The 23,268-nt window shown below is 52.7% G+C and overlaps 11 protein-coding genes across 11 annotated transcripts; 3 read left to right on the top strand and 8 right to left on the bottom strand.

The window, feature by feature from the left end:
* Window positions 1-411: 411 nt before the first annotated feature.
* On the bottom strand, window positions 412-2,515 carry AYO21_06706 (hypothetical protein; the record flags this gene model as incomplete). The annotated part of the gene is made up of 5 exons (XM_022656665.1): window positions 412-788; window positions 847-1,361; window positions 1,439-1,698; window positions 1,756-2,379; window positions 2,426-2,515. The coding sequence occupies 5 exons, from the start codon at window positions 2,513-2,515 to the stop codon at window positions 412-414; spliced, it is 1,866 nt and encodes a 621-aa protein (XP_022511107.1).
* A 943-nt stretch (window positions 2,516-3,458) lies between these two features.
* AYO21_06705 (hypothetical protein) lies at window positions 3,459-4,907 on the bottom strand (the record flags this gene model as incomplete). The annotated part of the gene is made up of 1 exon (XM_022656664.1): window positions 3,459-4,907. The coding sequence occupies one exon, from the start codon at window positions 4,905-4,907 to the stop codon at window positions 3,459-3,461; it is 1,449 nt and encodes a 482-aa protein (XP_022511106.1).
* Window positions 4,908-5,875: 968 nt separating this feature from the next.
* On the top strand, window positions 5,876-7,769 carry AYO21_06704 (hypothetical protein; the record flags this gene model as incomplete). The annotated part of the gene is made up of 4 exons (XM_022656663.1): window positions 5,876-5,898; window positions 5,977-6,401; window positions 6,477-6,639; window positions 6,713-7,769. The coding sequence occupies 4 exons, from the start codon at window positions 5,876-5,878 to the stop codon at window positions 7,767-7,769; spliced, it is 1,668 nt and encodes a 555-aa protein (XP_022511105.1).
* Window positions 7,770-8,045: 276 nt separating this feature from the next.
* AYO21_06703 (hypothetical protein) lies at window positions 8,046-8,891 on the bottom strand (the record flags this gene model as incomplete). Its single annotated transcript, XM_022656662.1, has 1 exon — window positions 8,046-8,891. The coding sequence occupies one exon, from the start codon at window positions 8,889-8,891 to the stop codon at window positions 8,046-8,048; it is 846 nt and encodes a 281-aa protein (XP_022511104.1).
* A 1,589-nt stretch (window positions 8,892-10,480) lies between these two features.
* AYO21_06702 (2,3-diketo-5-methylthio-1-phosphopentane phosphatase) lies at window positions 10,481-11,593 on the bottom strand (the record flags this gene model as incomplete). Its single annotated transcript, XM_022656661.1, has 3 exons — window positions 10,481-10,971; window positions 11,051-11,231; window positions 11,327-11,593. The coding sequence occupies 3 exons, from the start codon at window positions 11,591-11,593 to the stop codon at window positions 10,481-10,483; spliced, it is 939 nt and encodes a 312-aa protein (XP_022511103.1).
* A 620-nt stretch (window positions 11,594-12,213) lies between these two features.
* AYO21_06701 (hypothetical protein) lies at window positions 12,214-14,512 on the bottom strand (the record flags this gene model as incomplete). Its single annotated transcript, XM_022656660.1, has 8 exons — window positions 12,214-12,686; window positions 12,816-13,080; window positions 13,136-13,194; window positions 13,248-13,631; window positions 13,701-13,850; window positions 13,908-13,962; window positions 14,030-14,220; window positions 14,272-14,512. 8 exons carry the CDS (start codon window positions 14,510-14,512, stop codon window positions 12,214-12,216), a joined length of 1,818 nt encoding a protein of 605 aa, XP_022511102.1.
* A 995-nt stretch (window positions 14,513-15,507) lies between these two features.
* AYO21_06700 (hypothetical protein) lies at window positions 15,508-16,528 on the bottom strand (the record flags this gene model as incomplete). The annotated part of the gene is made up of 5 exons (XM_022656659.1): window positions 15,508-15,691; window positions 15,742-15,824; window positions 15,903-16,106; window positions 16,166-16,413; window positions 16,468-16,528. The coding sequence occupies 5 exons, from the start codon at window positions 16,526-16,528 to the stop codon at window positions 15,508-15,510; spliced, it is 780 nt and encodes a 259-aa protein (XP_022511101.1).
* A 310-nt stretch (window positions 16,529-16,838) lies between these two features.
* AYO21_06699 (hypothetical protein) lies at window positions 16,839-17,711 on the top strand (the record flags this gene model as incomplete). Its single annotated transcript, XM_022656658.1, has 2 exons — window positions 16,839-16,886; window positions 16,959-17,711. The coding sequence occupies 2 exons, from the start codon at window positions 16,839-16,841 to the stop codon at window positions 17,709-17,711; spliced, it is 801 nt and encodes a 266-aa protein (XP_022511100.1).
* A 737-nt stretch (window positions 17,712-18,448) lies between these two features.
* On the bottom strand, window positions 18,449-19,606 carry AYO21_06698 (hypothetical protein; the record flags this gene model as incomplete). The annotated part of the gene is made up of 4 exons (XM_022656657.1): window positions 18,449-18,635; window positions 18,736-18,802; window positions 18,865-18,937; window positions 19,091-19,606. The coding sequence occupies 4 exons, from the start codon at window positions 19,604-19,606 to the stop codon at window positions 18,449-18,451; spliced, it is 843 nt and encodes a 280-aa protein (XP_022511099.1).
* A 611-nt stretch (window positions 19,607-20,217) lies between these two features.
* On the top strand, window positions 20,218-21,778 carry AYO21_06697 (hypothetical protein; the record flags this gene model as incomplete). The annotated part of the gene is made up of 6 exons (XM_022656656.1): window positions 20,218-20,338; window positions 20,388-20,646; window positions 20,740-20,827; window positions 20,887-20,970; window positions 21,069-21,572; window positions 21,656-21,778. The coding sequence occupies 6 exons, from the start codon at window positions 20,218-20,220 to the stop codon at window positions 21,776-21,778; spliced, it is 1,179 nt and encodes a 392-aa protein (XP_022511098.1).
* Window positions 21,779-22,077: 299 nt separating this feature from the next.
* Window positions 22,078-22,572, bottom strand: AYO21_06696 (hypothetical protein; the record flags this gene model as incomplete). The annotated part of the gene is made up of 1 exon (XM_022656655.1): window positions 22,078-22,572. The coding sequence occupies one exon, from the start codon at window positions 22,570-22,572 to the stop codon at window positions 22,078-22,080; it is 495 nt and encodes a 164-aa protein (XP_022511097.1).
* Window positions 22,573-23,268: the final 696 nt, after the last annotated feature.

Below are 23,268 nucleotides of genomic sequence, written 5' to 3'. Positions count from 1 at the left end.
GGTTCGGTGGCGGGGTGGGAAGGAGATATTACTACCTCGTACTTGCTAATTTGATTGGATTCACTGACAATTGTTGACCGAAAATCCGAAAAGCGAGACCTCTGTCGACACGTCGACGAAAGGAAACGTCTGAGGTCTAAAAGACAATTTCATGAATGCTGAATGAATGCATGTGCGTGCCTCTACACACTGGATTGAACTTTCCGGATAACAGGATAGACCAGGTCAGTAGATGGTTACGACATGCATGTCAAGAGTCAAGACACGACATATCATATATCCGTTTTGTTTAGCACTGTGCCGTCACCCTCGAGAGTAATAAGAGGATGTACAGCGTCATTACACTCGACTATTAAAAGTCCAGTTTTTACAAAATTGTTGAAAGATTTTCGAGGCCTGGAGGCTGCTGCGCTACCACTCTTCCGCCCACATCGCTCGAAGCTCGTCGGCAATCTGCACAGTGCGGCGACCCGACTGCCTCTGACACTCTTCGAGCAGTTCAATAGTGCGACGTCGCTCTTGAACACCCTCCGTCACCAGACCTGCAATGTACAGACACTGGGTCGAGGTGAAGCTGAAGGGATCGGTCGTCCCGGAATTGGCGATGAGCAGGATCTGTTCGCGCGACCGGTTGATCAGCCGTCGGACGGACAGTGATTCGGCGGTGGCAGTGAAGATGCCCTGGCCCTGACCATGACCATGACCCTGACCCTGCCGTCGGGACGAGGATGGGAGTCCACTGAGCGCCAGTAAGATCTGACATGCGTGGTACATTTGGATCCCGACGGCTGGTTCTTTGGTTAGTATGTCTTCCGGAAATGGTTTCAGGCCCTGGAGTGTGCTTACCACAGTGTGGATACACATACCATATGGATGATATGTCCCTCGCGTGCGGATGAGCCGTGTAGTCCTCATCCTGCTCTTCTTGTTGCGCCAGGCTCACATAGAAGCGGGTCATAACAGGCGGAAGCATCCCTTTCCACCGATCGAGGTCACTTCGGATCTTGTCCCTCTTTCTTTGTCTTGTGCTCATCTCCTCCGAACCCTCCACGTTGTCTCGACACTGAACCCCACTGCAAAAGCTGACGCACTGTCCAAGAAGGAACAAGGCACGGTTTGCAATTTCCACGTGAGACAAGTCTTCAAAAGAGTCCACCACACGTGGCTCCCAGTAGCTTTCGTCCAAGAACATGCGTCGTCCAGCATGCAAGGCTGCCCACGAATCCGATCTGAACCACGTCCAGAAAACCGACCCTTTGATCCCAGGGGAGTCTCCGTTGACTCGCCACAGTTGGAGGAGCGAGGCAATGCCCCGGAGGTGTGAACTGAAACTCTCCCCCATCATGTCCAGCATCTCATACCTACGCAGAGTGAAATTAGCGCATCATTCTTTCGCCTTGAAGGTCAGGAACAGGTGAAAAGGGTAATGAAACCATACCCAGAGAGCATGATGCTGGATGCCAGAATCTTGTCACTATAAGCGGAATCTGCCTCCATTAAAAGAGTGCTGAAAGCCTTGAGTGCCTTTTGGTAATACTCGACCGCGACGTCCTCGGTGATCTGGGCCTCAGCACCTGCCCTTGTTAACGCCAACTGCTTTCCTGCAATAGCAAGACAAGAGAACAAGACTGCTGGGCACTCCAGAGCGAAGATAGGGACAATAGTCGAGTATGGATTTTCCGAGGAGAATGCATCGATCTGATACAGAGTGTGAGCTCATGCGCGAGCCGCTCTAGGGGGAGCACGCCTACATACCCAGCCTGCGACGCGTTCCACGAAGTGTCGGAGGACAAACAGGTCCATCTCAGTTAGATACAGGGGGATATTCGATCCGACCTCCTCAAAAGGAGGCGAGCTCTTGGCTACACTTTTGGTAGACCGCCGGTCGGAGACAGCGTTGTGTCCTAGACTAGAGAGCTGACCATGCCACGGATACAGTCCACTTGGAGAACGAGGTATGCTTGCCCGGTGTCCATTGATAGGGACCGAGTCCGAGACGGTCAATGGTGATGTTTGAGGCGAGCTATGGCTTGAGTCTCTATCCTGACGACTCGGCGAGAACAGCCCAGCGTGTCTCCCGCCTTGCCTTGATAAGGAAGGACTTGCGGTGTTCGAAGTCCTTCTCTGCCGAGACTCGTCGCCATGGTGGTCCAAGTCTCTGAACACACCGTGATGAGAAGTCTGGAACGAGTCGTACGAGAAAGACTGTTCACTGAGATATTGAGCAAGGACGGGTCCAAAGGAGGCAGGCGTCGTGACAGCTTCAGCCTTGTCAATGGTTGACGGTCCCAGGAACGGCGAAGTCACCCTGGAATTGACGGCGGTGTTGGTGCCGATACTCGACCCCCTGGCATCGTTGTATCGACTCGTGGTATCGGCCTGGTCAGTGGTCGGGGCCCTTCGATCGCGCGGCTTGGCTTCATACAAGCATGGCCGATTCTTCTTTGCGCAGTTGCCGCAGATTGGCTTGCGTTCGTCGCACTTGACGTGCCGCGTGCGGCATGTACGGCTGCATATTCACCGTTTCTGGATCAGTAACGCGGCGTTGTCATCCTTGCAGCGGTGAACCAACAGTAACGATCTGAACGGGGGTATTGAGGCACCTACCAGCCTGTCGTTACGCGAAGGCGCGTGGTAGTATGCCGGGGACTCTCGTGGCAGGGCATCGTGTCGAGGAACTGTCTGTATGATCCGACTTACAACCCTACGTCTCGAGCCTCGTTGCGAGATGTTGGAATATCGAGGGTCCCGAGATATAGACCGGGGTTTCCAGGTTCCCATTCCTTCCCCATCCGGTACTTCGGCAAGCGTTATCATTGTCCAAAAACATTGGCGCCGAGAGTCCCCAAGTGGAAACTGTGCTGGCGGATTAACCCGACGCCTTCTGAAAGTGGTCCTTCCTCTTATCTTATGCACGTGGAGGTGCCTATCTCCTATATTCCCCCTTCCTATCTCTGGGGTTGGGGTTGGAGTCGAACTTTGATATACAGCTGATGGAGTCCTCCGGATGTCTAGTTTGGGATTGCGCCAGCAGCGGTCGCGGGAGCTAAATTGCTCGTCTAGCTTTCTTGATAACGAGCAGGGTGTTTCGAAGATATAACAACCAACCCCGCGGTCTCTTCATACGGCAGGTCGGCAATCCCGAAAGGCTTTGATTGGCGACATAGTACTTGGGCGTTGGTACTAGGACTATTCGGCATCTTATGTATTCCGCTTTCTCTAGAAGCCAAACCATACAAAAGTCTCCCGATGCCTTTGTGTGCTTGATTCTAGACTAGTAAGACAGACAGAGAGTGTTGCTGCCCAGTAACAGCGCGTTCCGATGCCCGCGAGTGCTTGGAGACATCATCCGCGACGCGAGTCTTTTGCCTTTCATCTCATTGGGACCAGATCTCCTTCATATTTGTCAGCCAGGAAATCTGTTCCGAGTCCTGGGGCTTCACTGCTTCAGTCCACCTCTAGCCTCCGGCAACAGTATTGCTGTTGTCAAGGCAGCTGAACGCGGACCCAACCTGCCCGGCGCGGTATTGATCGATAATGCTCACCACGTTCGCGTACGTCCCTCCGACGGTGATCAGGCACCCCAGCAGGAAAATGCCCACGTGCAGATAATACATGAAGATCTTCACGGGGGTACCCTTCCGGGCGCCTTCGTTCAAGACCATCCATAGAATGGCGGGGATACAGACACCCAGATACCCGAATCCGAGAGCGCCAATCAGCGAGACCAGACTGCCGTAGAAGGGAATGGCCTCGCACAGTATCCAGCCGAGCAGGCCCGTTCCGTACGTGCACGACAACCAGACCGCCCAGTGCGTCTTTGTGTTTTGGGTCAAGTGGTGGGTGTTTCGCAGGATGCGGACGAAGATGCTCTTGCCTGCCACGTGCACACAGATCATGGTGCCGGCAATCAGACCCGGAATCGCAATGGCGTACGAGATGATCTTGATGGTCGGGCCGGCCGAGCCCAAGGCTGGGGAGGAAACCCATTTGCCACAATAGGCGTAGACGGTCATGGCCAGGGCCAGATAGGACGAAGTGATCCAGGCCATGGTGACATAGACACTCTTGAAGTAGTCCTGTGGTCTTCGCATCTCGGATATCACGGGAACGAACCCGGAGGTGTTGGCCGAAGAGGAGAAGATGGCCAGTGAAGCCGACCACGCGGTGGCAAAGGTTGCCCCGACCGGAGGCGAGGCCGAGAAGCCAAGGTCGAAGTCTCCTGTCTGAGGCGCAGCCGCTGGACGATCACGTATCGTGACGGCAATGACCACAATCATGATGGCCGCGACGATGGAGATGAACCCGACCCACGTAATCCAGCCAAGATTGTGAATCTTTCTGATGCTGGCAACCGAGGCCACGATGATGTAGGCAACGAAGCCGAACGTGATGGTGCAAGTGCCGTGTTTCGAGACGGCGTTGAGGGCGATGGAAAAGCCGAGCGTCGAGACGCCCGCACAGAGGATCCAGGTGAAGAGATAGACAAATTCCGTGATCTCTTTCACGACCCAGGCGTTTTTCTTCGTGAGGCCCATCTTCAAAGAGGCAATGTATGCGCTGTCTGCAATGGTGTGGACCGAGGGGTACTTGAGCTTGAACTGACCCTGCAGCACGGCGCAGTATGTGTTGAGCAGGCCCCAGAACACAATGAAGATGCCGCCCGCAACAGCACCGAGATTGTAGAGCGCGGCAGGGATGGAGAGCACGCCCGCGGCAAAGGTCATCTTGAGGAAGAACATGGACGCTCTGATCCAGCCGACTGTTCGGAAGTTGACACCACCTTGCCCAGTGACGAAGACTTCGGCCTCGTCGACGCTTCCATATCTGGACCGTTCATCCTCTGGGGTCGCCGGTGTGGCTGTAGCCTCGACGTCGGGCTTTTTCTCTGTGATTGAAGTGTCCATCTTTCTCCCGAGATGGAGGAATGCCCGGATACCAGGGTAATGGAGCGGTGACTTGTTTGAAAACAAAGGAGTTGACTGAGGGATGGATTGGCGAAGTTTCGGAGGATCCAGGTGTCAAGGGGACGTTGATATATACTTCATCAGGAATGGGTATCTCTTTCTATCTTCCCATCTTTGTCAGGACATGGCTAACCACGTTTCCCGCCTGAGAGGTACCGATGCAGCGAACCAACCGCCACCGCGCGTCAGTCTCGTCGCTCTCTCCCTGGTGGATACCGGGCGGAATCTCTTATCAGGACCTTGTCGACCTGTGCCAAAGGTAAAATGTACTTCTTTGCCATGTGTTTGGGACGACAGGTGCCTGTCTATCATGCTTGCCTTCCGCGAAAGGCAACGATGGGCGAAGTTCGCGGCATATCGTAAACTCTCCCGAGAGATAGAGGGGAACCCAATATTACCATTGTCAGCGGACAAACCAGATACCGCCCATAGACAAACCCCTGACAAACTTCGGCTGTATCACGTGTAAGGCTTCTCGAGCCGCTATTTCTCGAGACGAGGTCGGATATCTCCACTTTCACTATCTGTGTTTTTCGTCGCGAGGTACTTCGGCTATTCCACATCGGGATGCTATTGGATAGTTGTGTCCAACGGCTCCACGGACGGTATCTCCGTCCTTTATCAAGCAAGAGTCGGTTCAGTCAAGACCCGCGCTCGTGGACGGCTCGAAAGACTATCGCAACCTCCTCGATGCGCCTTGGCGATGGATCCCAATGCCCGGAAGTCGGCACGCGTCTGGCATAGCATTCTTTCGAATCTGGAAGGTTAGTGTCAGTCACAGACATGACCATAAGAAGTAGCCGGTAGGCCTGCAAGCGAAGGGGAGAGGATCCTTGACATATGTCTTGAAGCGCTGCGTGCGAAGTGAAAAGCCAGTTGGACTGCAAGAAACTTGGAGAACTGCAAGGATGGCAATAGCATCGTTGGGAAAGTAAGTCGCCATTCCATGTAAAACCTCGATATCAATGCCATATGTATTCCAGTGGGTGACCCTTTCTAATGGCAATAGAGGAACAAAGCTCGACGCTGCTGAAGTTCGAGCGCTCGTCAAAGCTGCCGGGCTATCAATACCCGACAGTGTAGTTGAAGACTGGCAGGTTCTTCTGGGGTCCTTTGAGGACTGTGCACAGCTCGTGTTCGAGGAAGACGACAGTCTCCCGATCCCAGATCCAGAGCGGTATGTCCGGACAGACATTCAGATTCCCGAGGACAACGATAAAGGCGGCTGGGCAACACGATGCTCCATCAAGAGTGTCGCTCCCACAAGCACTCTGCTGGCCGGCCGAACCGTGGCAGTCAAGGACAATACTGCCGTTGCTGGCGTGAGATGTACCAACGGCCTTCCTCCTGTCAACGGAGAGTGGATTCCCAAGTATGATGCCACCATTGTGACCAGAGTTCTGGATGCTGGCGGCATAATCACGGGCAAATCTGGTAAGTATTGAAACCATATATCAGTGTCCTTTGGTGTGAAAGACGGTCCAAATGATTGACCTCGAAGATCCACAGCATGTGAGAACGCGTGCATGGAACCCATCTCCAATACGTCGTACACCGGCGTCGTCCATAACCCCTATGCAGATGGTTATACATGTGGAGGTTCGAGCAGTGGATCAGGACGATTGGTCGCCATCGGCGCTACAGATATGGCCTTGGGTGGCGACCAGGGTGGGTATGTTACGATCCTCTAGCCCTGCCGCATTCCTGGCAAAGGTAACGCTGCGACTAACGCCCCAGGCAAATAGGTCGATTCGTATTCCAGCAGCATTCTGTGGCATCGTCGGGCACAAGCCGACTTGGGGTCTGGTCCCGTACACTGGGATTCTTGGGCTCCAATCCGTCATCGACCACGCCGGGCCCATGACGGCTAACGTGCGAGACTGTGCGCGGCTGCTTGAAGCCATAGCCGGCCCAGATGGCATCGATGACCGTCAGCCCTTCTCTATGGCACCCGAAACCTTGCATTATTCGAGCGCATTGGACGAATTCCTGGCCGCAGGAGCCGCGAAGCCCCGAGACCAAACCCTCAAGGGTTTCAAGGTCGGAGTCCTCAAGGAAGGCTTCGCCAGCAAACAGATGGACGCGAACGTAGCCAAAGCGTGCCACTCGGCCATCTCGGACCTCAAAGAACTGGGAGCCGAAGTGGTCGAAGTCTCGGTCCCGGCCCACGACCACATCAGCGTCATCTGGATGTGCGCCCTGCCACTGCGCGGGGCTCGGGAAGCGCTGCTCGGAGACACGACGGGGCGCAAGAACCTCGAATTGACGGATCGCGTTGCCCCTGTCGCCCCGGCCATGGGGCCGAGTGAGAAGGCCTTTCTCTCGCAAGACTTCTTCGACGCCCTGGGCCCCGGCGCCCAGAACCTGTACATGCGGTACCTGTACGTCAACACCAAGTACGGTGCGAGTCTGCACGCCAAATGCACCAATCTGCTGGCCAAGGCGACACAGGCATACGACGCCGTCCTGGCCTCGGTCGACGTGTTGGTCATGCCCACGATCCCGATGCCGGCATTGCCTTTCCCGGGGGGAGCTAGTAACCCCTCTGGACGCTTCCCCGGCGGACCTCTCGAGGCCCTCTCGTACCCACTAGGTGTGCTCAGCAACACGGCACAGTTCAATTCCACCGGTCACCCGGCCATTTCAGTGCCTGTAGGGTTTGTGCCCGCACCAGATAACCCAGACGTGAAGCTGCCGGCTGGGCTCCAGATTGTCGGGAAGCGCTTCGAGGATTTGACCTGCCTCAAAGTGGCAGCGGTGTGGGAGGAGAACAAGGACTGGAAGTCGCTGCTGTTTGCGTAGGAGGGCACAAGGACATGGACAAAACTTGTCACAGAATAGGAAACAATGGATATTGTATGTCACAAATAGTTCGAAACGTTTCATGGTACAATGCCATCTATCTCGGACATGTTCTCCATCCAATCATGGTGATGACTTTTGTTTGCCCGGACATGCTGTGGGTTTCGGAGGAGGAAGAATTCTCTCCAGTCACCTGGTCGCCCTAACAAGGCTGAGCCAGCCGCCCCTAGGGAAGGGGATCAACGCGTCAAAAATACACGGCCCACACTGGGGACTCTACCCAGGCTTCTGACCAATGGTTGTATAATAAGTGGTATAGTAAACCCTGCCCTCTTTGATGTCTTGGAGGGTCTCGCCCACAGCTCTTCCAAACAGGTCCGACACTTCCTTTGGTGCTCTGACCCTCAAGCCCTCGTGGATATCTGTCAAGGCCCAAATCGCATTGTCGGTGTCCTGCCTCGAGAGCCACGGTACGGGAGGCACGTCGACGTGGCGGAGGTTGACGAGCCCGTGGCGCTGGAGCTCCGTTACGAGATGCCGTAGCCATTCTGTGTGGGAGAACAGACTGGTCAAAGGCGCCGTGATGGCTGGCGGGTCTCGAAACGCGCTGGGATATCTCAGCGGGTCGCTCATGGCTCGGAGGACCGGCACGGTGGCGTCGATCCACTGAATGAACCCGCCTGGTTTCAAGAGTCTGACGATGTTATGCATGACCCAGTCCTTGTCCTGGAAGTAGACCGCCGCCATGATCAGCCGGACATGGACAACGTCGAACCGGCCCACATATCTGTCGGGCATGGGCTGGAATATGTCGTGGATCTCCAGCACCACGTTCTGCGGGAGCGTAAACTGCGGCGGAAACTGTTGCGGGGATATATCGATGCCAGTTATTCGCGCATGTGGATAATTCACGGCCATCTCGAGAGACCAGATGGCATTGCCACAGGCAACATCCGCTATCTCGAGCCCTCGCAGGCCCCTAATCCGTGTTGCAATGTCCGGGTGAAGCAGCCATCCTAGCCTCCTCAGTATCAGATAGTGTTGTGCGGTCAGTCTGCCAGACGCCACTGTGTCGCGGGACATGATGTATGGGTCTCGGTGCGCTGCTGTGTCTGCCGCCATATTTTCCCCTCGAGTCGTGCGCTCCGATTCGCGACCGGCTCCGACGAGAGGGTTGGAAGTTCAAGTAGCGAATTATGTAAAAAACCAGTCGCAAACCGCGTATTTCATGCTTGAATTGTTAGATAGGAGGACCAAGAGCATGGGTCAAGCTCAATAGGCCAGTCGCAATACTGCAGGAATGAAAAGTTGTATCATGCTTGACCTACTTCTTGAGCACGGTTCTTCGACTTGAGTCCCCTGAGTCTTTCTGGAGAATTCAAATCTTGAGCTAAACTGGCCCCGCGACCTAGAGAAAAATCCATGCGAGGAGGCGACGTAACTTGAGGGCATCGAGGATTACAATGCTATGCCCTGAAAGGCAATGAGAAGCGATGATTGGCAGAGGAAGCGGTCTCTGTAGTAGACGGCCTCAATCAGGAGGATACCCTTCTATCGTGTGAGACCATTAGGTCGATGTTTGATCGAATCACATTCTCGAGGGCTCGCAACACAGCGTGACGGATGTCGTTTGTCTTCGGGGAGCGGGAAGTTTGATTTGTGGGTGTATCTCATCGTCCTATCACGAAGCATGTTGAAGCGATGCCCTGGATGGCCTGAAAGGCAGCCAACGCAAAGCAGGGAGGAGGGCTTTGAGAGTTTCTGTAATCAAACTTGGGGGTGGCTCGCCAAGCTGGTCCTTCCGAAGGATCTTTGGACCCGGCCAGGAAAATTTGATGTAAGGCCACCCGCTAACAGACCAGAAACCCCGTACTCCCTTCAAGCTGTGCTCAACGTCAATGGACATGGGTGCTGGGAAGGTAATACCGACGACTGTTAGTGTAGCAGATCAACTTGAAACGTTGCGTTGGCGACAATCATGGGCGTGATCTTGAGGGCAGGAGGACCCTAGCTGTTAGCGGTCCGATATCTCTCGGTTGGTGCCACGTCCTGTATCTCGGGCCTTCAGGCCACTTTGTGAACCAGAAACGAAGAGCTTTCGTAAGAAGCGAGGGTCCTGTACCAGGTTGTGGGGAAGTATGATCGGCGTCGACCCTCTTCTTTCTTTGCCATTCATGCCTCAAGCATATTCAGGGCTGGCCTTGTCAATCTTCAAACCACAGCCGCGTGGTCCGGTTCTTCGGTTCTGCTCTGGATTGGACTGTGAACTCCGGAATTTAATTTTGAATGGATGGATCCGTGTTCAGGATAGCATCGAACCACTTCTTGCTCGTTTTCTTCTGCAACGACTATTGGCACTCCGTGACAGAGAGAAATTCAAATACAAGGGTCCGCCGCGCACTGACAGCCGGCACAGTTTCTCGATCATATGAAAAGGAAAGAAAGGGATGCTTGGATGCTGAAGTTATGAAGGTTTTAATGCTCCGTTCAGGTATTTGGAAGTAAAGTATCGAGCCACTAGAGATTGTGTGAAGATCCTCCGCGAGATAGAAGAGCCTGCAGCGAGTCAGCGACAGAGATCAGCAATAGCACAATAGGAAGGGTAATCACCTTGTGGATCATGTACACTCAGCTACACCGATCACAGACGTAAATTTCGCGTTGTTCATCAATCTCCATAGGCAGTTCTAGATGTCGCCAGGAAGTTGATCTCAGAGCTCAATCTGTTCAAAGCTTTCCACAACCTCGAATTCCTCTCTCTCTGTATCAGACAGTGGCGCGTTTCCTGGTCTGTCCACCACAGCTGCTTTCATGCCCGCTTGGCCCGCAGCCCGCACCTCATTGACATTATCACTCAAGAACAGGATCTCGCTGGGATCTCTGCCAAGCTCCGCCGCAATCTTTACGTAGCTTCCGGCTTCTTGTTTGAGACCCGCATTCGTCGTATCGAACCACGCTTTGATAACGTCTCGCTTGTCCAGAACAGCCTTGGGGTCTTCGGGCGAAGAAGGGTCTTTGATGTGTTGGAACAGAAGCTTCTGTGCGAAGATTGACCCGCTACTGTAGATAGATATCTCTTTGCTGGTGATGTTGCTATCGCCAGAAGTGGTAGAGGATGACCAAGTCTCCAGAGAGCTTAGCACATCAGGGTAGACAGGCGTCGAGTATACATGTGTCTTGTATCCATTCTCCCACAGATAGCCTATTCCCACTCAGTATTGGCTACTTGTGAGCATGGAGAGGGACGAGCGTGTCGGGTCATGGAAAAGAATACCGTTTACCTTGCAGATTCTTCAAATAAGCAATCTTTACATCTCGCTCAGTGAGGTCTTTAACGTGAGCTTCGAATGCCTCGGGAGATGAAGTTGCTGATTCAGGAAACGCTTCACGGTAGGGGACGAATTCCGGGTCATCCCACTTCGAAGCGAGAACATCAGGAAGCGCTTTCAGGGCATATGGAAACTTTTTCAGCTCATGTAAGTGAGTGTATACATTGCTCGTTCATAGCCTCGAAAGTGAAAAAAGCAGCAGATGCATACGTGCTGGTGGCTCCTTACCAAAGTATCTTTCACAAACGTGATTGGGCAAATGGTGCCCTCTGATCGGGTTTTGCTGTTAGCCAATGTGCCGTGCCACACTGCTATGGCGCCATATTCGAGAATCTGCCTACCTATATCTAGTAGAACAGCCTCTACACCCTTGAAAGATTTGACTGGCTTTTTCACGGCCTGTTTCCTCTTTCGGGCAATTTTGGCTGGACGCCCTTCGACAGCTTTTGCGACGGGGCTGCGAGAGCGCCTTTTGGTGGAACGCGTGGAGACCATTGTGTCGGTCTATTTAAATATGGATTAAGAGGGTGATCTGCATTGACCAATGCAGAGCTCCATTTCCCATCAACAAAACGTCTGGAAATCGAGAGGAACTTGTGGTCCTGCTTTTTAAGCTCGGAGCTGATGTCTCTGTCGGCGACGGGGAAACTTTTCGCCACACCTTCCTTCAGCCGCCGTCTTAGTACTTTTGACAAGGTTAAATGCCAAGGCTTTAGCGGCTACATCCGACATCATGTGGGTCGCATGTGTTTGTTTGTCTCGGCGAGGGGATGCATGGCATTGCACTATGATACGACACAACATGTAAAAGTACCGACTATTCTGCTAGGCCCCGTGCTTCGACATGCTCACCGCCCCCTGCCGTAGGAACATGGGGATTTGGAACATGACCAACATGCTCGACGACTCGGGCGGATTCACCGTTAGAATGTGGACGACGGCCCTCGGAATGACACACGAGGAAATCCAAGCGCTCCTCGTCCAAGTGCGGAAGGACATCAGAGGCAGCAAAATCCATTCAAACTGGCCTACTTAGACGCGAGGTCTGCTAACCTCGCGTCTCCAGACACGTCATCTACGCCCAGAAGCCCAGGTAACGATTTCGAGTCACTAGCTCACACTTCAAGCTCCTTGTGTTCCTCCAACTGCTGTTCGGTGGGAGCTTCCTTCGCATCACTGTCGATCGAAACCTGGATATCCCTCTCTTCCTTTGTGTATACCTGCTTGGGGATGTGGCCGGTCATGAAGCGGTCCAGGTCTGCCATACAGAGCGCCGCTATCAAGCTCGCAAGGCCGACAGCGAGGGCAGCGTAGTATACCAAGGAGTACGAGTCTGCGTAGGCCCGAACAAGCGCCGACTGCACCGCCACGCCAACTTTGGTAGTTATGCCGGGCACATCAGCGAAGCTTGGAGCACCCTTCAGGATGTCGTTGAAAAGAATCGGGAGCGACGATGCTGGTAGACCTGCCTGCAAGGCTGCCTCCGTGACGTAGGTCTGGACTTTGCCGGGTGCTTTGCCATTCAATATTGCCAGGAAGACAGCGGTGAATATGGCGCCAGAGATTGATTGACCGGCACGTAGCATTGCTAACACCCAACGACGTGTCAGTGAGCTCGCTCTTGTCCATGGAAGATTGCGGGGGGCCTGGCATTTCTTTTCTGCCAGGAAAGAGCTTGACCGCGACAGCTGGCCAGGGATGGGAGATCATCACGTACCATAGGCGACGCCAACATCTTCGTCCTCACTAATGACCTGTACCAGGACGGTGCCTCCTGTCTCTAGCCAGCCCGCACCGAAGGTGCTGAGGAATGAAGCGGCGATTGCCATTGCCCTATCACCCTCTCTGACAGAGGCCATGGCTCCAAGGAACGCGGTCGAAAGCGCCAGCCAAAAGACGATTTGCCATTTGATGTAGCCGATGGCGTTGACAAACGGGAACAAGAGAATGATTCCGCCCCATATTCCGAAGCCAACAGTGGTCTAGGAATAATTGTATTAGTCTGAGGCCACGCGAGTAGTAGGTGCGGAAACTGACACTGGTCCATGCAATGGTTTGCCAGGAGGTGGTTGCATTTGAGAACAATCGTACAACCTCTGGTCAATTTGTCAGCCTGGGCCCCATGATTCCAATCAGTAACTTGACTCACGTTGTGGATACATGATGGTCATGGCGATGTAAAGCGTTCCTGCGCTCCAAGAGACGATGTTGATACATGTGAAGGTCCGGACCCTTTTGAACAGACTCAGATCCACGATTGGATTTGGGGTCTTCGAAAGAGCCTCCCATAAGATGAAGGCCACCAAGGTAACAGCTCCGCTAATAGTGAGACCTAAGATACGGGCAGAGTCCCACGGCAGCGGGTTTCCTCCCCATGAAATGCCGAGCAAGAAGAGAGTCAGGCCCGCCACCAAAAGGAATATGCCAGCATGGTCAACGCGTTTGAACTCCTGCCATTTGGATCTTTTGGTGCCGTGGAGTTGTGTAAAGGTGGCTGGGTGGTAATACAAAACTTGAAGAACCCAGCCCGCTCCTGCCGGTCAAATGGCGGTTAGTAAAGATGTTCAAACATCTCCAGGGAGGAGACGACATAACCGCCTACCGCATAGGATAATGTAGATATAGTAGATCCACCTCCAGCTCAGCGACTCCACCAGGGACCGTCCGATGATGGCGCCAAATCCAGTGGCCACGACCATGGGAACCAGGATGGTAGCCTGGACGTAGAATTTGTAGCGATGTGGAACGAGTTCTGCAGAGGCAATCAGATCTCCACAAGTTTCGCACTCTGGGGTCAGGAACCACTTACCTCCAACGAAGACACCAGAAGACGAATGGACGCCAGATCCGATTCCGATAATGACCTGCAAATCCGCCGAATGATCAGCTTTTCGGGGTTGCGTGTCAGCAGCATACAAGCATTTTACTCACGTTCGCACCGATCAGGGTATCCATGGACTTCGCCGTCCCGGCGACAGTTGCTCCCACGATGACCCACACACCAGCGACGATACTGACATATCTTTTCCCGAATTTGTCGGTGATTCGCCCCACAAGCAAGATGCTGATGGCGTTGCACATGGTCCAGATGATTGAGAACAGGCTGGCATTGGGACTGGGACCTATCCGAACCAAGTTTAGTGGAGGACCAAATTTACAACTGGTCCACTTACCGATGTCCTCGTTGATGAATGTGAGCACCGAGGCCGGGACCGCAAAGCCGAAATAGCAAGACATGGTCGTCAGTGATATACCGACTAGAGAGCCGATATAACGGGCACTTCTGAAGTATCGTGGGTCAACTTCGCTGACATCTTTGGCAAGCCGGCGAGAATACTCGACGTCTTCCTCGTGCTCATGATCATGGCGAGGACCTCCGTGGTGTTTGGCTTGAGTGTCGTCTGTGTTGCCCATACTGAATTCTCTCCTGCGGATAGAGTAATACTACTGATAGGTTAGACGAAGCAAGCCGACAATATTCATCCAACAAGAAAAGCAGGGGTACCTGGGGGCATAATATAGTCCTTGCTCCACAGAACGCTTACCTGGGGTGAAGGACCGGGGTTGGTGGGGTCAGACCATCCGAGACGCTCCCTCCCCGGCTCTCAAGAACCCCTATCCATCTATCTGAACTTGGTTCTCGAAATTGACCGCATCATTCAAGCTCTCGTCTCGCAGAATCTAGAGATCCCGAATATGGGCATTCACGGCGGATACCTTGTCGTTTTGGGCTAGCTTTACTCCCCGCACCGCACCATTAATAACCGTCTAATCACATAATTACTCACCAGGGTAAGTTAAGTTCAGGTCTCGAGCGAATCAGCCTCGTCCGTCTGCGGCAGCTCCGTAGGCCTTGTTCTGCATGTGTGGGGCTTCTGGCGACGTCCTGTTTCCCACGCGGCTAGATTCGTCTGGATGAATGGAGGACTATGCTTCACCAGGCCGATCGCGGCGACAGTTGGCCAAGCGAGACGATATCTTTTCCTTGTTGTTCCGAGACTTCTCTTCTCGGAGGCGCCAATCTCTGCACAAATGGATCCATTCTCAGCACTCGAGAATAGGCATTCGGACGGGCCATTTCTCTGAAGCAGCCACCACGCGTCATCCCATGGGTTTCCGAGACGCTCTGTCGTCCGGGGTTGCCGGTCGGTTCCTTCTGATATCGGGCGGGCTGACATGCCAGTCTTGAACATTACGGATCCGATGTTGGCTGACAGAGTTGGAGCTATCGCAGCGGTCTTGCTAGGTCAACTGCACGAGTCTCAGGGGATGCGATCTCTGACTTGTCCATCTACAATATTTTGCGTGACGAATTTCAATGAGATTAGTCGGGCTCCTCAGTGTAACCGTTAACAACCCTCTAAAATATCTATTGTCAACATAAGGTATTTTATGCTCGAGGTTGCTGTTCATATAGCTCTTCCTCCATCGACCTCTAGATTGACACCTGTTATGAATGCCGATTCGTCACTTGCAAGGAACAAGCATGCATTTGCAACATCGAGTGGCTCACAAAGCCGACCGAGGGGCACATTGCCAATGAACTTGGCTCTGTTTTCAGGCGTATCAGCCTGTCCGGAAAAAGACTGGAATCTATCGGCGTTGGTGAGTAATTGAGGTCACATGTACGGTCAATTACATACAGTCCTGTCCCTCCTAGCAATGGGCATACCGAATTGACTCGAATGCCATGGGGCCCGAATTCTGCCGCGAGGCCTTTGGTAGCCTGCAGTTCAGAGAGGTGAGTCTCCCACAATGACAAGCTTCAAATTCCTGACACCGGCATTAAGGAGTAAAGACTCACATTGCAGACTGCAGCCTTGGAGCTGTTGTACCATACTAGGCCTGGCCTGGGGCGTGTGGCACCAACGGAAGCAATGTTGATGATAGAGGTTCGCTGGTTCCGATTCAGCATGTGCGGGATCACCGTCCTTGTTCCATGAAAGATGCCCTTGACATTCACGTCGAAGCAACGGTCGAAATCATCTTCTGTCACTTCGAGGGTCGGCTGAAAGAAGTCAGAGCTACCGAAGAAGATGGCTGTCAAATGCACCGCTCAAGGCCGACCTTATTTGCGTAAGTGGTTCCTGCGTTGTTGATCAAATAATCGATCTCCCCGAGTTCGGTTTCCACCGCAGTGATCACTCTCTGCCAATCTTGGATATTGCCAACGTTTTGCTGATAGAAATGGATTTTACCCTCAGAGGAAGCAGCTAGTGCTTCACCACGAGCAACATCGATGTCGGTGATTGCTACCTTTGCGCCTTCATCAGCAAAGCGGACGGCAATACCTGCACCGTAGCCGGAGCCACCTCCTAATGTCCTTCCATTAGCATATAGCACGTGTACCAGGGGAACGAAGCATTAACCTGTGATTATCACCACTTTATCAGAAAGCCGCTGTCTCTGATGGAGCGTAGGGGAAGCCATGATCCGACTTTTGAAACTGTAACTATGCTGTATGTAGCTGTTATTGCCTCTTGCCTATGATGGGGTTGAGAAAGCTCGAGCACGTGATGACTAGTAGGCGTCTTACTTACGGTAGCTTTGTAACTTATATCCTACAAGAAAGACCGGATAGTTAACTTGTTTCAGACTTTGCTCGAGACGTAGCACGCAGGGGTAGCAGTAGCTTCCGAGCACGGTGGAATTAGCTGTCGTTGTGTGAGAGCCTTGGTGGGTCTGCCACTGGGGTCGTCGATTACTGTTCGAACGCTGACACATCGCGAGCCCTGTCACTATGGGAATTGTCGGACCTGCGTCTACTCAACCGTCAATAGATCTCATCGTGCGTGCGAGCCACGAGCACTCTCTGAGCTGAACAGCCCGGAACCCGAGCAACACGTGACAAACGGTGCAGTTGTTTCTGGGTCAACGCTCAGCATATAGATTTCTCAACTTGCGCGGCGCTGTCTCGGACAAAGGGTTACTATTTATCAAGCCTACAAGAATACAACCTAAGGAGGGAATACGCCAACCAATGAAGTCAAATACTGCTTCCCCCAAACCTGGCTCCAAAGACACCAGCATAGAGCCGGGGCGGGAGCGTAAGAGGAGGCAAGATCGCGAATCGCAGCGAATGAGTCGGAAAAGGACAAAGGAATACATCGAGCATCTCGAGGCGTTGGTTCACAGTCTGATTGGCGTCAATGTGGACGAGAAGATGGCCAGCATGCGTAAACAGCTCGACGAAACCTTTAGCGAAAACCAACGGCTCAGGGCACGGCTTGCCACAGTCCGCCGGATCGCCGGCGAGGACGAAGAACAGTTCACGAAGCCGGAAGACGTTTCGGAGAAGTCAGCTTTGACTCCACTCAGCAGCGCGGATAACACCAGTGGTGAGCATCACCATCAGAGCTCGAATCCTGAGGAACAGGCGGCCGTTGTGGGAGTTACACCCAGCGACAAGACGAGCCAAAACATCGACATATTAGCTCCAGACTCTACGATAGATGTGGATCGTATGTCAAACTACTCATCGTGCGCATTCAACAACAGCATATCAAATACAGCTTCAATTGCGAACAGCCTTCCTGAACTGGGTTTTCTGTCACAGGGAGAAATCGACAACCTCTTCAAGAGCTTTTTAGACTTGGAAGGTCAGCAAGTGTGAACAACGGATAGACAATCTCGAAGATGTATGAGAGGACAGAAGACAAACCTTCAATCACCACTGCGCCACGCATAGGGTTTTTCAGCAGCTCCTATGACTGCATTTCGCGGGATACAGAAGCCTGCTTACAACGATAATCACAACGGCAACAATTCGAGTGTCCTTTCGAGAAATAGAAGCCCCTATTGATCCTCCCCATGGAGGGAAAGAAGCGTGGCGACTCGGTAGAAGGTGAATATGAGGGGCGTTCCCTATTCCTGGGTCGAGCTTCCCAGCTCCTTGAAGCCCCAGCTTTCCTGCGAAGAGTTCGAGTTGACGGTGAGAGGACGTCTTCACTAGACCCTGAACTATGGTGCCGCTCCAGCCGTCTCTAATGTGTCAAACAATCTACACATTGGCATTGACATCATAAATGCAGCGTTTCATAAATGCAGCGTTTAAGGCGACGGTGAGGAGAACTTGGTCGCTTTGTTAAAGAGCGAATTCAAAGACTGCAACTCACAGATATGCCTGACGGGGGATACCAATTTATTTTTCAGGAGTGCTCACGGTTTTGCCATGGCTTGACGTAGTGTGTGTTCTATCTGACCATAGACACTATCCGGACGGGAAAGAAATATTATATGGGCATGAGCAGAATTTCTGATGGTGTTATTTCTGTCCCGCAGGGGTATTTGTGGCGCTTTCAAATCCAATCAAGCGTTTGGGTTTGATAGCAATCTATGTAGACTATGGACTCAAGCAGCAGACCATGCCTTGTCTACAGGAACCACCGCCCCGTTGATCGCGGAGCTGAGATCGGAAGCTAAGAAGACGAGAACGTTTGCGACTTCCTTAGGGTCGATAGGGCCAGTGGCAATGGGCCCATCCTGACCGTCGAGAGTGCCTGTGGACTGTGGGTTGAAATGGACATTCAGAACCGCTCTGTCATTCCACAAATAAGAATTAGCATCAAGACGCTTCTTAAGATTGGGTGAGAGGGAAAGGGAGATGGTGGAGAATGGACTCTTGCATCCATACGGACCTCGAATTCTGGAATGCATCGACGTCAATGCCCTCTGTTATGGCATTGGTGATGTTGGTCCGTACCCCTAAAAGCAATCATTCATGAGCTTCGGCCTTGCGAATTGCCGTCCTGAATATTCCAACATACCTCCAGGGCAAATTGCATTGCACCGGATTCCCTCTTGGTGGAAGCGCCAGGCCACATTCTTGGTGGCGCCGATCTGTTATCCCAGGATGATGTCCTTGTCAGCAAAATGCTCTTCAAGTCTTGCCTTTGGTATTTGGCATCTTGTGTCGTTCGTCGGAGAGGGGGGAAGAGGGGGGGGGGGGGGGGGGGCACTTGCTAGCCCGTGCTTGCTGGCGGTGTATGTCACACCGGCGACGCCGCCACCCAGACCAGCTCGACTCGAGATGTTGACTATGGAGCCACTCTGCTGTGCTCGCATGTAAGGGATCACGGCCCTCATGAGTTTGATCGGGCCTGTCAAGTCGACGGCGACCACCCGGTCATATTCTTCATCATCCAGACTATCGACCGAACCGAGGCGATCCGAGATACCGGCGACGTTCAAAAGGACATCGATGCGGCCATTGAATGCCTTGGCACACGCTTCCACCGTAGCGGAGATGTCTGCCTGCTTCGACACATCGCAAGTCTGGAATGAGAAGCCCAGGAGTCCTGATAGCTCGGCGGGCGGCTTTTGGACGTCGCACCCGAACACTTGGGCCTTTGCATCCAAACAGGCCTTTGTCGTAGCGAGGCCAATCCCACTAGAGCATCCAGTAATTAAAACGACCTTGACGTGAGTTAGAACAGCTGTCGTGGGATATCCGCAAGTGACGAGACCTGCTCGGGAGGAGTGACTAACCTTGCCGCTGAGCATCGCCATGAGAGCGTACTGTGTACTCTGTACAAAATTGTTATCTTCTGGAGGAAAGGAGTGTTACCAATTGGTGAGAAACCGCCTGACTCCGAACGATGTCAGGTTTGGCGCATCATGCTGGGTCGACAGGTTAAGTATCAGAGTCGTGAATGTGCTCTTCTGAGTGCCCGTCCTAGCCACGGTTATGCACAGTGCTTGCCTCACTAACTTGGGGTCGAGGTGCCTTCCCCAGATGATCTCCCCGCGATGACCTGCGCTTGACACAGGCGTGGAGGACCGAAGGCAAGACTTTTCCGGTTCTCGGGAACACTATATCCGGTCTTGGAGGATCCACATCGGAAACGGTTGTATCGTGCAACTAGTAACTAATTCAACGATTACGAAACTTTGCTGAAGATCTGGGCCAGGATGAGGGCCAAGAGTCTAACAAGGTGTTGGCGATTGCTTTGGGAGATGGTGGCATTCGGAAGGGAAAGATCTAATGGTCTCCCTCTGCTGTAGAAAACCCTCCTGCTTCTGTTCGCCATCACAAGTGACCGTTTCTCTTCACGCGAGTCCAGTGAGAAATCCCAGGAATACCTTTGACATCCAGCCCAGAAACAATTGTTTTGGTCAAGATGACAATGGAAGATTTTAACCAGCTCCTCGCCAACATTACCGACCCAAAACACTCCAGCTATGCGGTTCCCGCTGCCGTCTGCAGCGTGGTCAACAGAGATGGCAAGTCAATGAGTCTTTGTCGGTCCTTGAATCGTCAGAGTCTGTACTGACTGGCTGGACGCTGCAGGGAAAGTCGTCTATTCTAGATCGGCCGGTACATCAGGCACAGATGTTCCTTTAAGCGAGAACTCGGTGTTTTGGATGGCGTCGCAGACCAAAGTGATGACAACTATCGCCGCCATGCAGTGCGTCGAAAGAAACCTGATCGGGTTCGACGAAGATGTTGCTCGTGTTCTCCCGGACCTGTCTCTGCTCGAAATCCTGGATGGCCGAGATAGCTTTGGCCGGTGGAAAACTCGCAAGCGAACGAAGAAAATTACACTAAGGTATATAATAAATCAGAGAAGGGATTGATCAGACTCAACAGAACTTTGGCTGATCATCTTTTCCACCGACAGGCTACTGCTCTCTCATCAAAGTGGCGTCTCGGTCGAGGGTATGTCCACTTCTTTGGCGGAATGGGCCAAGCAGAACAACTTTTCCAACCACTCTCTCGATAACACCATGGTACATCGAACCCTCTTAGGACAGAAGTGCCTTAGACAGGCGTACTGATCTGAATCCAGATCAGCACCAGGGTGCTTCCACTGGTTGATGAGCCCGGTGCACAGCTTCTCTATGGTGCTGGCATAGACTGGGCAGGCATCCTGGTGAGTTCAAAGCGTTTGGCCGGGCTCACCGTAGCTGAGTCACTCAAGAGAAGACGCAAAGAGGAACTGAGCTGATCGTCTACTTTACCGGTTCCTAGGTCGAGCGCCTAAGCGGTCAAACCTTGGAGGACTACATGAGTCAAAACATCTGGAAGCCTTTGGGCATGACATCGACCACCTTCCACCCCGAACTGAACCCCGATATCCACGCAAGGCTCGTCAAACCTTACGAGCGAACTGCAGAGGGTACCTTGAAGCCGAGGGAGACACCGCTGGTCCCCATACCCAGTCCCACATCCGTTGGAGGCCATGGGGCGTACTCGTGTCCAAAAGATTACGTCAAGCTCTTCACGGCATTATTGCAGGGCGGGCAGCCAATCTTGAAGAAGCACACTTTGGACGAGATCTTCTCTCCCCAGCTCGTGCACAAAGAGTCCATCAAGACCTTCTTAGAGGGTCCTTTTGCCTTCATGCTGGGATATAGCATTCCCAAGGGTGTCCACACTGATCACGGACTGGCCGGACTGCTGGCAATGGAGGATCATCCCGGCGGCCGTCGAAAAGGGAGTCTGCAGTGGATTGGAATGCCAAATAATTTCTGGGTGAGTTTGCTTCACAGATTGTATCTAAATCATTTTTTTTTTTTTTTTTTTTTTTTTTGGCAGGTGCTAACTCTGGCTCTCAGTGGGTTGACCCTCAGACTGGTATCGCTGGCGTGGTATTTTGTCAGTATTTTCCGCCTGGAGACCCCGGAGCCGTGTCAATACATAAAGGACTTGAGAGTGCGGTCTACGGGACCTTTAAATAGGTTAAATGGCAACCACAGAACAGGACCTAGGTGATGCGACTAGTACTTCATAGATCAGTGAGGTGAAACGAGTCTTGAGGCCGACCGATGGAATAGATCACAGGGATAAAGTCCTCTATTGAGTGCATGATACGTCTACCAGTTGCAGAATTGCGTACTTGGTTCTTACATCTCGACAATGCGACGGAGTCTTAAGCAACCAGGCGTTGACATTTGTAGATACACCCTTGCACATTTAGATCTCTGGTCCGTCGCTCGCTTAGTGCCCACAGTCCATACACTTCCTTACGGTGTAAGCTCTACTGAGACACCAAAAATTCCTTCGGCATGGTAGTGTCTCCTGTCGGGAAAAGGAGACCGAAATCTCCCACCGGGGGAGCAGGGACGACGAATTTGCGAAACTTGATCCTCCAACACTCCTTGCCGTCAAAGACGTCTTTGACAAACTCGTCCGTAGCGATGGCCGTGGCGACACAGCACTGACCCTCCGTGTCACCGGTTCCCCAGTGGTAAGCGACTGTGTATGCCTCGGAGCGGGCGGTGGTGTCGCTGGTGAACTCGATATAATGGGAGGTGATGTTGTGCAGCGTTTTCAAATCCTTGAGCAAAGCCCCCATTTGTTCTCCCAGGTCTTTGAGATTCTCAAACCTCGCAAGGGGAGGGCTGGGATAGTCGCAGATTGCGTCTGGCGTAAAGACCTGACTCATGCGCGCCCAGTTTCTTGTATCCTGGCATCGACAGTAGAGAGAGACGACGTTCTGGATTTGTTCGTAGTCTGACATTACTGGTGCCATTGTGTCGATGTTTTGATCCGGGCACGGGCCGTTGTTGGAATTTCTGGAAATGCGGGTTGAGAAGAATTGGACATGGGATATACTTCTAGAAGCTCTCTTAACCCTTTGATCCCAAAGCACAAGAACGAGGGCAGCAAGAACTTGGTGATCTCTGCACAAGAGGAAGCATCACTAAGTTTGACTCGAAACTATAAGTTTGACTCGAAACCATTGGATCGTCGGCACCGAAAGGCCATCACCGGATTGGTGGGTGGATCGGTTTGGTCCACTGTACAGTAAGTGCTCGATTACTCGGTACAATGGTTGCTGCGCCGCTGTCTGGCGATCCCCACATAGTCGCCCGTGGAGAAAGGTAGGTCTAGCGTGGTCTCATCAACGCGGTATTATGGTTTCTTTGTGAGTCGATACTAGGGCCCTTAATCAGCCATGACTTACGTTGAGTGAGAATACCGTTGCCACCATGCTCGGTGGCCCTGTTTACGAGGGTTTGCCTGGGAAGTAGTACACCGGCAGACAGTATCGCCGTTGGCAAAGTCTAGTCTGCTTCAAGCCCGAGATTCATGCGGCGAACTGATAATGGACGCTCAAGGGGAATTTCCTCACTGAAGAATCCACCCAGAGTTGCACGCTGCCCATCTAGTTCCCATTTCATTCTAGCCAGAGCATCGCACCAGGTATTGTCCGCCTATGTTGATT

This window comes from Fonsecaea monophora (genome assembly GCF_001642475.1).
Source record: "Fonsecaea monophora strain CBS 269.37 chromosome Unknown Scaff47, whole genome shotgun sequence".
Classification (NCBI taxonomy): domain Eukaryota; kingdom Fungi; phylum Ascomycota; class Eurotiomycetes; order Chaetothyriales; family Herpotrichiellaceae; genus Fonsecaea; species Fonsecaea monophora.
The sequence above is the reverse complement of the archived record's forward strand: the minus strand, read 5'-3'. Positions and strand labels throughout refer to the sequence as shown.